Source organism: Lichenostomus cassidix, chromosome 10 (assembly GCF_008360975.1).
Source record: "Lichenostomus cassidix isolate B80296 chromosome 10, HeHo_3.0, whole genome shotgun sequence".
Taxonomy (NCBI): domain Eukaryota; kingdom Metazoa; phylum Chordata; class Aves; order Passeriformes; family Meliphagidae; genus Lichenostomus; species Lichenostomus cassidix.
Window position 1 is genome coordinate 19,291,746 of NC_139491.1, and position 10,698 is coordinate 19,302,443.

The following is a 10,698-nucleotide window of genomic DNA, read 5'->3' on the forward strand; positions in this document are numbered from 1 at the left end:
GGGTTTCTCTGCTGGGTTTCCGTCCAGGTTGGGGTGTAGCAGGACGCAGCCATGCCGGCGCTGTTTCTGGGTCCATGGAGTTCCTGGAATCAGCTTGGGCTGAAATAAAACACTGTCCCTGAGAGGTTCTTGTTTGAGTCTCTGCTGCAGCACTGGTGCCTGAGGGGCCCCTTGGTGGGGTCCCATGTCCCCATCCCTGAAGCACAATCCCTTCTCCATTGTGTCTTCCCCACTCCACAGCAGCGTCCCTTTGCCATGGTGTGATGGGGCAGTGGTTCCCTCCCTGCATCCCTAGCCCAAAGCTGCATCAATTCTCTGTGACACTTCCCAACCATTGCATCCCTTCCCCTCAATTCTACCCCTTCCCTCTGAACCTATTCTTATGCATGATCCCCAACATCCCATCCTTTCTCCCTAAGCCCCCCTTTCTTTCAATCCCATCCTTTCTCTCTAAGACCCCCTTTCTTTCAATCCCATCACTTCCCCAAGATACCATCCCTTCTGTTTACTATCCCTTCTCCACAATCCTATCCCTTTCATGATCCCATGCCTTCCCTGTGTCCCCATTCCTTTGCCACATCCCACCTTTCCCCTGAACCCCATTCCTTCCCCATGGCCTCATCCCATCCCTTTCCTGTGACCCCATCCCTCTTCTGTGTCCCTGTCCTTTCCTCACAATCCCATTCCCTCCCTGTGCTCTCACCCCTTCCCCACCATCCCCTTCCCATACCCCACACTTTAATCCCAGTTAAATCCAGACACTGATTCCTTTTTCTTTTGCTATGTTTTTGGGTTTGTTTTGGTTATTTTTTTTTTGCTTCAGTTTCTCATCATTGATAAAAACGCCATCACTTCCAACGCCAGGAGGGGCGGCCCCTGGCCACACTGGACCCGCGGCTCCTTCTCCACGCTGCCACAGGGTTAGGGACAGTACGAAGGGGACAGGGAGGGGACAAGGGACCGTCGAACCCGCCTGGTGCTCACGGGATGCCCGACGCCTATGTACAGGTGGGGCCGCTGGCATCGGCCCAGCTCTGCCGTGGCCAGGGGGCTCAAAACCCACTCAGCCCCTGCCTAGCCTCGCCCAGGGGCTCGCTCGGTGCCCGGGGCTCCCGGGATCCCACCGCCACCGCTCAGTTTGTGTACACCTGAGTCCCGATCACACGCATGATCTCCTTCTGGATTTTGGGGTCCTGAGTATTGATATTGGCATCTCCCACTTGGCCGTCTTCGTACCTGGAAGGGTAGAAGGGGGTGAGAGAGGTCCTGTGGGGGTCCCGCAGGTGCCTCAGGGTGGGCGCAGCCGGACTCACACAAAGAAGAAGCGGGTGCAGACGTGGTCCGAGACGGGGCAGACCCAGATGTTGCCGTGTTTCTGCAGGTCCTTGGAGGTGATCACTGCTGGGGAAAGGAGCTGTTGTATGCGGGATGGGGAACAGAGGGCCCTTCTGGGCACAGCCCATTGTGGGGACCCTCCATCCCTCCACCCATCCAGTGACCCTGCAGGTGCTGCCTACACCCTCCTATTGTTCCCTCCATATCCCCACACCTTCGCAAAGCGCAATGCAGTTCAGGTTGCGGCTCTGGAGGAAGCGGGACTGGATGGAGCGGGTCTGTGGGAAGAGCAGCTGGTGTTACACCACCCGGTCCCCAGCACCCACGGGTGCCATCTCCCTGTCCCCATCCTGCCCCGACCCATCACCTGGGGGATGGTGTTCATCCGGTTGTACCGCTGCACCAGCTCATCCTTCGACGGCATCCGGTGCTGCCCTTTCCCCATCCCTGTGGAAGAAGCAAGGTGGTGGCCGTCACGCCCAGCAGGGAACACCCTAGGGTGATGTGGGGACACATGCCACAGACAGGGATGGCCACCCTCAGTGCTCCCACCCTGCAGCTGAGCCCTCGGAATGCCCCAAAAGTGTGCACAGCAGCTTCTGAAGCCTAGAAAATGTTGGGGTTTGGATTCCCTGGCATGTGGGAAAGCCCCAAGCTGGCTGGGAAGAGGATGGATATGGGATGCTGCCTCTCCCGTGCAGCTTCTCCAGCCAGCACAATGCTGAACCTCCCCGGGCCCATGCAGAGAGTGGGAACGGGAGCACAGGCAAGACCGGGCAGTGCAGGCAGGACCAGGCAGTGCAGGGAACCTCTTACCTGAGTATCCAAAGGAAATACTGGAGATGGGGCTCAGATAGATGCCCTTGCCATAGGCTGCTCCATGCAGCTTGTGGGAAAATATCAGGGTGAGCATGGTGGGATCACCCCGACAGCTCGGGCACGGTCGTAGTGGAGGAAGCCTGCATCCCAATGTCTGCCCCCTCCCTACCTTCCTGCCCCCTCCCTGCCCCATCCCTGCCTGCCTGCTGCCCCAGGGTACGCCAGGTGCAGGGAGCTGAGCGGTACCTGCAGTTTGGTGTAGGAGGCGTTGACCAGCCCGTTCCGAAGGATGGAATGCCAGTTCTCAATGTGAGAGCCACTGGAAAGAGCCAGCCCCACATCAGCCCCTTGACCACCAGCCCCACGGCGCCCACCCGGGGGGCTCCCACCATCCCCCGCCTTGGCAACTCACTGGAAAGCAAAGGTGCTGCCATAGAGTTTCTTGGCCGTGCGGAACCGAGCTTCCTTGGCCGGGGGGCTGCTGAGCAGGAGGAACTGGTGGGAGGTGTGCATGAACTTCAGCTGCTACCAGGGGAACGAACAGAGCAACGGCAGAGCCGGCAGGAGAGAGGACAGACAGACAGACAGACAGAGATCATGCACGGCTGTCCGGCCCCGGGTCCGGCCCAGCCCGGCTTTGGCCACTCCAAGTTTGCCAGAAAGGTCCTTGGCATCCCTGTCTTGTCCCCATCCCACAGCTCGTCTCAAACATCCCTCTACCTATATCCCACGTCCTGCCTCTCACGTCTCCCAGGCTCAGACCCCACCCACAGGGATCCATCCTACATCCCAGACCCTTCCATGGCCCATCCCATATCCTTATATGCCTCATCCTGCGTCCCACAGCATAGAGCCTACATCCTGCATCTCACCTCCTGTACCCCTCCATCCCACCTCCCATATCCCGTCTCCCACATTCCATCCCGCAGCCCCCTCCTGGAGCCTGGTCTGGCCCCTTACCCTGCTGAGAGGCAGCTTGACAATGTGGGATCTGTTGCTGGAGATTATCCTTAGGAAGAGGATGAGAAAAAGGAGGAGGGTCAGAAAGGGTGATCCCAATCTGCCCCAAGGCCATTGGACGTTTGTGACGCCCCCCAGGGGAAAGAAGATGAGGAGGCTGCGCCCTGGATGCCCAGCTGTCCCCCACCCCATCCCATGTCCCGGGGGATGTGGGGTGGTAGGAGGGACAAGCAGCAGCGGCATAGGGCCACAGCACCTTCAGCCTTACCACTGCAGGAGGGGATGCGCCAGGGGATCCAGCTTGTCCATCTGCTTCTTGATCTCCAGGTAGGACCCCTGGTAGAGGCAAGAGGGGGGCAGAGGAGTCCCCCAGCACTCACCCAGCCATGGATGGGTGGCGATCCGCACCCAAATGCCACCCCTAGATTGGATCCCACGTGGAGAAGGTAACATGGGGCCACAGGGGTGTGGGGCCACACCACATACCTGGGTCATCTCCCGAATGGACATTACACTGTCCAGGGCCTTCTGCAGCCGCTCGTAGTTCTTCTTCTGCACATGGGGCAGGAGAGGGATGGCCATCAGAGGGGTCCTTGGGGCTCCCCATCACCCCCTGCTCTGGGGGAGTGCTGCCCCCACCAGAACTTACCTTGGGGTTGAAGGCCAGAGTTTTAGGGTCGTTGGGGTCCACCACAGAGGGGTAAGGCTCGAAGATGATGCTCTTGCGAGGCGACTCAAGGGCAGCGCGGCACATGGCCACGAGCAGGTCCACCACCTTGGGGCAGAGCAGGGAGTGAAGGGGCAGCCCCCCGTGGGGCCAGAGGAGTCACCACTGCACCCAGCCCTACCTCGGCACCCGTGGCCACCTCCTCAGCCGCGCCAGACATGACGCCCAGGGTGTAGAAGGAGAAGACACAGAGCTCCCGGGTGCACACAGCTGGCTGTGGAGGGGACAGGAGAGTGGCGAGGGTCAGGGACGGCGACACGGGCGCACGGCCTGCACCTGACCTGGCCCTGCCACCCCACCTTGAGCATGGAGCCGTTCTGGAAGACGTGCTGCTCGTCACACACCACGCAGTACTCGTTGAGCGTCGGGATCCGCTGCTCCGCATACTTCATGATCTGAGGGGCAGGACGGGGGGAGTCAGGCCCTGCCGTGGACACAGAGCTTGGGAGGATGCTCCAGGCAGGGGGATGGGGATGAGTGGGACTCTGGGCAGTGGAGAGGATGATGCAGACAGTGGAGTGTGGATAAGTGGGATGTGGGGCACTGGGGAAGATGTTCTGAGCAGAGGGACAGGGCTGAGTGGGAAACAGCAAAGAAGGATACTCTGGGCAGCAGGATAAGGATGAGCAGGACATGGGGCAGCAGGGAGGATATTCCAGGTAGTAGAATGTGGGTAAGTGGGACGTAGGACAGAGGGGAGGATGCTCTGGGAGGCACAATGGAGCCCAGCAGGACATGGGGCAGTGGGGAGGATGCTCCAGGCAGTAGGATGTGGATAAGTGGGACGTGGAGCAGTGGGGAGGATGCTCCACAGCAGGCTGAGGAGGAGCAGCATGCAGGACCGTCACCTGGACAAGGAAGCCATACTCCAGCGTGGGGATGTTCTTGCAGTGGCCGCCAACCTGTGACGGAGTCAGAGCGGAGCCAGCTGGGTTATTCCCTTTCCCACATGCACCCCCAGCTCTGCCTGGCACAGGTAACCCCCAACTCCACAGGGGGACCCTAACATGCCAAAACCCTGGCACAGTAGGACCTCTACATTCCAACGTTTCCCAGCACAGCAGGACCCCCAGTATGCCAAACCCCTCCCAACACAGCAGGACCCCCAATATCCCAATACCCCCAGCACAGTGGGACCCTTGACATGCCAACATCCCCTGGCACAGTGGGAAGCCCAAAATGCCAAACCCTCCCGGCACAGTAGGAACCCTGATATCCCAACACCCCCTGGCACAGCAAGACCACCCCACTATGTCAACATCCCCTGGTATAGTGGGACCCCTGACAGGCCAAACTCCTCCCAGCACAGCGGGACCCACAACATCCAACCTTCCCCTGGCACAGCGGGACCACAGACATCCCAACACCCCTCCCAGCTCAGTGGGACCCTGGACATCCCAATGCCCCCTGGCATAGGAGGATTCCCAACATCCCAATACCCATTGTCACAGCAGGACAACATGCCAACATCCCCTGGCACAGCAGGGACACAGTACCAGGAAAACGGTAAAATCTCACCAGACCCCACAGCCAGGCCCCAGCTCCCCAAGAGTACCCCAGAGTGGGGACAAGAAATCCTGCAGGGGCTCCCCCCATCCCACAGGGGTCCCAGCACCCCACGACTAATAATCCAACCCCGGAGGAACCCCTGGGAAGAGGAAGAAGAGGAAAGCAAACCCCAAGGCGGGGTGGCACCCACCAGGATGTTGAAGGGGGCAACACCTGCCTGGGTGCTGGCGGGGGGGTAGCCAAAAACTTCCACCTTGGGATTTTTCACCATGCAGGACACGGAGCGGTTCATCAGCCGGTTCACACGTGGCTCGGGGATGCCCAGTTTGCCCTTCAGCACTGAATCTTGGATAACAGGGAAGCTGGGAGACCTGCAGGCACAGAATCCCCCTGAGCACCTGTTTGTCCCCATTCCCTGCTCCTCCATCACACAGCACCGGATTCACCCATCAGCTGTTTGTTGGAAGCAACATCCACCGCCTTGGGTTCTGGTAGGGAGCAGCAGCATCCAAGTGGGGAAACTGAGGCACAGTGCCAGGCCTCACCCAGGATGAGGGGACAGAGGGCTGGTACCTTGGGGACAGCATCAGGACCTTACTTGGGGATGGGGGAGAAGATGCTGAGGCCAGCACGGAACTTCTTGATGGTGCCGCTTGTCTTGAACCAACTGTGCCGCTTCTCCTGCTGAGTCTTCAAGAAATCGTTGCTGAGATGTTTCCATTGCTGGGATGTGAACATGCCCAGGATCCTGGCAGAGAGGGGGGAGAGAACCCGTGGGTGTTTGGTGATCCATACCACCCCTAGCCCCTCCTCTTCCCCACACACAGATGATGGTGAGTCTGTCACAGGCTATGTGGTGGATAAAAGGTGGTGGCATGGGGACATGTGGCACATGGCCGGCTTTGGGACAGCACACTGACTCTGTGGACCACCCACCCACCACCCTCGGGTGCCCACCATGTTTCAGCTCTTACTTCTTCAGCTGCAGACCCAGCCCGAAGCCCTCCTTGTTTGACGGCTGGAAAACCTCGATGGAAGGTTCTGAGGGAAGAGAGGAGGATGAGCCACTGGTGCCACCATTGTGCCTGTCCCAAGGGCACAGGGACACCTCATGCCACCCATCCCCACTCACCGGGGCCATCGAGGTATTGGGAGAGGGAGAAGCGCAGGCGGAGGACGATGGGCTCCGTCCGCAGCACCTTCCACGCCGTCGCCACCTCCTCCTGCCAAGGGAGAGATGCATTTTGGCACAGCCATGGGACCTCAACCTCGGCAGGGGGATCTGGGGACACCCTGGCCGAATGTGCCCACCCACCCCATGCCAGCGCTGCTGGGGGCACCCCGGGAACTCACATCGAGGAAGCTGATGTTCACATGGAGGTCAATGTCCACATCATCGATGGTCCCGTACTCCCTGTGAAGACACATGGTGCTGTGGCACAGGGGGCTGGCACAGTGCTGGAACAGCAGCCCAGTGCCCACCGTGACAGGATGGGCAGGCCTGTGGGACAGTGACACTGGCACGAGTGGCTCCCCATGTATCAAGTGTCTGCATGGGGGAAGTGCCTGGAATGTGGATGTGAGCCTGGGAATGGCACATGCAGGTGGTCAGGGGATGGCATGGCCAGCTGTCCCAGGGGTGCCATGGCTGACTGCCCTGCAATGGCACAGCTGGATGCCTGGAGATGCCACAGCCAGGTGCCTTGGTAATGCCATAGTCAGGTATCCCGAGGATGGCGCAGCTGGTTATGCAGGGGTGTCACGACTGGGTACTCCAAGATGGCATGGTCAAGGGCCTGGGAATGGCATATCCAGGTGTGCTTGGGATGGCACTGCTGGATGGATGCCTGAGGATGGCACAGCCAGGCACTCCAGGGGTGGTACTGCCAGTTGTCTGGTGATGCTATGGCCAAGTGACCCACTAATGCCACAGCTGGGTGCCCAGGAATGGTACAACTGGGTGTCTGAAGATGGCATGGATGAATGCCTGGGGCTGCCACTCCTGGATGCTCCAGGAATGCCATGTCTGGGTGCCCAAGAACAGTGCAGCCAAGTGCCTGGGGGATGCTGTGGCCAGTGTCCTGGGGAGGGTGTGTCTGAGGGTTGGCACAGCCAGGTACCCCAGGGATGCGATGGTCAGGTGCCCCAGAGATGGCACAAGATGGCCAGATGTTCAGGTAATACCACAGCCACATGGCCTGGGGATGCCATGTCCAGGTGTCCATCTCTGATGGCATGGCTGGATGCCTGGGCATGGCACAGGTGGGTACCCAGGGACAGCACAGCTGGGCTCCTGGCATGGCCCAGCTGTGTGCCTGGGGATGGCACTGCCCGGTGCAGGGGGCAGCAAGGACACCCACCTGACGGCCACGGCATTCTCGCTGTAGATCTCCTTCACAGCCTCGATGTCGGCGTCCAGCTGCGGGTGCCGGTACAGGTCGGCGGCGCAGCTCCCCTGTGGCACAGCGCCCACAGCACTGTCACACCCACAGTCTCCGGCAGCCTCCCACAGCCCCAGGCCTGGGATCGGGCTCAGGCTGGGAGTTCCCGAGACCCTGTGGCACCCAGCACCCACCTGGACGCCATAGAGGAACTCCTCGGACTCGTTGTCCCCGTCGGAGTCATCGTCCGTCCAGTACTGGCCCTTGAGGTCCTGGGGGCAGAGGGTCGGGAGGCAGCAGGGATGGGGGAGAGGGGTGGGAAGTGGATTGGGGGAACACATTAGCAGGGAGGAAAGTAGGGGGAGCAAACTGGGGGAGCTGGTTCTGGGAAGAGGGTGGGGACAGTGGACTTAGGGAATGATTTGGGGAAGCAGTTTGGGGGGAACAGTGGGATAGGGAGAATGATGTGGGATGGGGGGAGTGTTTGGGGGCAGATGGGTGGGGAGGTGGGATGTGGGCAGTGGGATGTGGGAAGGAGGATGGGAGGAATAATTTGGGGGGGCAGCGGGATGGAGCAGCAGGTTGGAAGAGGGAGGATGGGGGTACCAGATTAGAAGGGAGCCGGATGGGGACAGCGGGATGGAGATAGTGGGATGGGAGTGCAGGATGGGTGAACAGAATGGGGAACCAGGAATGGGGAACAGGATGGGACAGAGCGATGGGACAGCGGGATGGCGGACCGGGATGGGGGAGCAAGATGGAGACAGCAGGATGGACCTGAAGGATGGGGACACTGGGATGAGGGAACAAGATTGGGAACAACAGGAGGGGGGAGCAAGATGGGAACAGAGAGATGGAGGGCAATTGTGGGGGAACAGGATGGGACAGCAGGATTGGGAAGCAGGATGAGAACAGCAGGACGGAGGAGCAGGATGGGAATAGGGGGATGGAGGACCAGGATGGAGGAGCAGGACGGGGACCGCGCACGGAGCTGCCGGGAGGGGGGACCCGGCCGACGGCGACGACGGGGTCCCTCCTCCTCCAGCCCCATCCCCGCCCCGAGCCGGGGGACCCCGGGACACGGGGGAACACCGAGGGCCGCTGCCCCTCCCCCGCCCCGCACCCCCGCAGGTCCGTCCCCACCCCCCGCCGGGCGCTCCCCCCGCGGCCGTGGCCGTGTCCCCGCGTCCCCTGCCGCGCCCCGGCCCCTCACCATGTCAGCGCGGGCCGGCCGGCGCGGGCACGGCCGCCATGCTGCCGGGGGGCCGGGCCTGACGTCAGAGCCGCCGCGCGCGGCACCCAGCGGCGCCGCCATGACGTCACCGCCGGGGACCCCCGGTAGCCCTGGGGCGGGAGAGCGCCGCGGGGACGGGAGAGCTCGCCGAGCCCAGAGTGCCCCGCGGCCCAGCTCGGGGGCACGGCAGTCCCCAGCACAGGGTGCCCCGCGGGGTGGCCATGTTGGGTCTCCCCTACAGTGTCCCCAGTGTCCTCAGCACAGAGTCCCCAGTGTCCTCAGCACAGGGTGACCACTTCGTGTCCCCACAGCCCAGCCCAGTGTCCCCAGCATGTCCAGTGTCCCCAGCACAGGCTGCTCCTCGGGGCAGCCATGTCTGGCTTCCCCCCAATGTCAGAAGGAGAGGACACACGCTTAAGCTGTGCCAGGGGAAGGTTAGGTTAAACATTGGGAAAAAATTCTTTGCTGAAAGAGTGATTGGGCACTGCAATCGTCTGCCCAGGGAGGTCGTGGAGTCACTGTCCCTAGTGGTGTATAAAAATAGACTCAACGTGACACTCAGTGCCATGGTTTAATTGATAAGGTGATGTTAGGTCATAGTTTGGACTTGATGATCTCAAAGGTCTTTTCCAACCTAGTGCATTCTGTGATTCTGTCCCCATGGTCCAACACTGTGTCCCATGTCCCCAACACAGGGTCCCCAGTGTCCTCAGCATGGGGTGACCATTTTGGGTCCCTTCCATGTCTGTCACAATGTCCCCACAGCCCAGCCTAGTGTCCCCAGCATGTCCAGTGTCCCCAGCACAGGCTGCTCCTCGGGGCAGCCATGTCTGGCTTTCCCCCAATGTCAGAAGGAGAGGACACACGCTTAAGCTGTGCCAGGGGAAGGTTAGGTTAAACATTGGGAAAAAATTCTTTGCTGAAAGAGTGATTGGGCACTGCAATCGTCTGCCCAGGGAGGTCGTGGAGTCACTGTCCCTAGTGGTGTATAAAAATAGACTCAACGTGACACTCAGTGCCATGGTTTAATTGATAAGGTGATGTTAGGTCATAGTTTGGACTTGATGATCTCAAAGGTCTTTTCCAACCTAGTGCATTCTGTGATTCTGTTCCCGTGGTCCAGCACAGTGTCCCATGTCCCCAGCACAGGGTCCCCAGTGTCCTCAGCATGGGGTGACCATTTTGGGTCCCTTCCATGTCTGTCACAGTGTCCCCACAGCGCAGCAAAGGGCTCCCAATGTCCCCAGTACATAGTCCACTGTATCCCCAGCACAGGGCCTCCAGCACCCCCAGTAAGTACAGGGTGACCACTTTTGGTCCCTACCGTGGACCACACGGTCCCCAGTATCTGCAGTACAGGATCCCTCTGTTGTCCCTGCACACAGTGACCATTTTGGGTCCCCAGATGGCTGTCACAATTTCTCTACAGTCCAGCAGAGGGTCTGTGTCGCAGGCCCGTTTGAGTGGCATGTCCCCAGTGTCACCACGGTCCCAGTATGGAGCCACTGTCATGGGTCACTGGCAAAGGGTCTCCACGGTTTAGGGACAGTGTCCCCAGCATCTCCAGCATGGCGTCCCCAATATTCCCAGCCAAGAGCCTTCATGATCTGGCGTAGGGTGTCCATCTTGGGTGTCCATCCTGGGTCCCCACACAGCTGGGACGGTGTCTCGACTGTCCCTAGCACAGTGGCCCCCATGTCCCCAGAATCTCCAGCCTGGTCTCCCTTTGACCC

General features: G+C 60.4%; 1 protein-coding gene across 1 annotated transcript; it reads right to left on the minus strand.

Moving 5' to 3' along the window:
* Positions 1–765: 765 nt before the first annotated feature.
* On the minus strand, positions 766–9,046 carry PARP6 (poly(ADP-ribose) polymerase family member 6). Its single transcript, XM_085070970.1, has 22 exons — positions 8,945–9,046; positions 7,926–8,003; positions 7,711–7,805; positions 6,704–6,764; positions 6,483–6,573; positions 6,325–6,391; positions 5,949–6,098; positions 5,541–5,721; positions 4,690–4,743; positions 4,141–4,236; positions 3,963–4,055; positions 3,764–3,889; positions 3,601–3,666; positions 3,383–3,450; positions 3,115–3,163; positions 2,567–2,679; positions 2,401–2,473; positions 2,152–2,221; positions 1,703–1,782; positions 1,550–1,613; positions 1,314–1,398; positions 766–1,236 (listed from the first exon to the last, which is right to left on the minus strand). Exons 1-22 carry the CDS (start codon positions 9,044–9,046, stop codon positions 1,134–1,136), a joined length of 1,965 nt encoding a protein of 654 aa, XP_084927096.1. The 3' UTR covers positions 766–1,133.
* Positions 9,047–10,698: the final 1,652 nt, after the last annotated feature.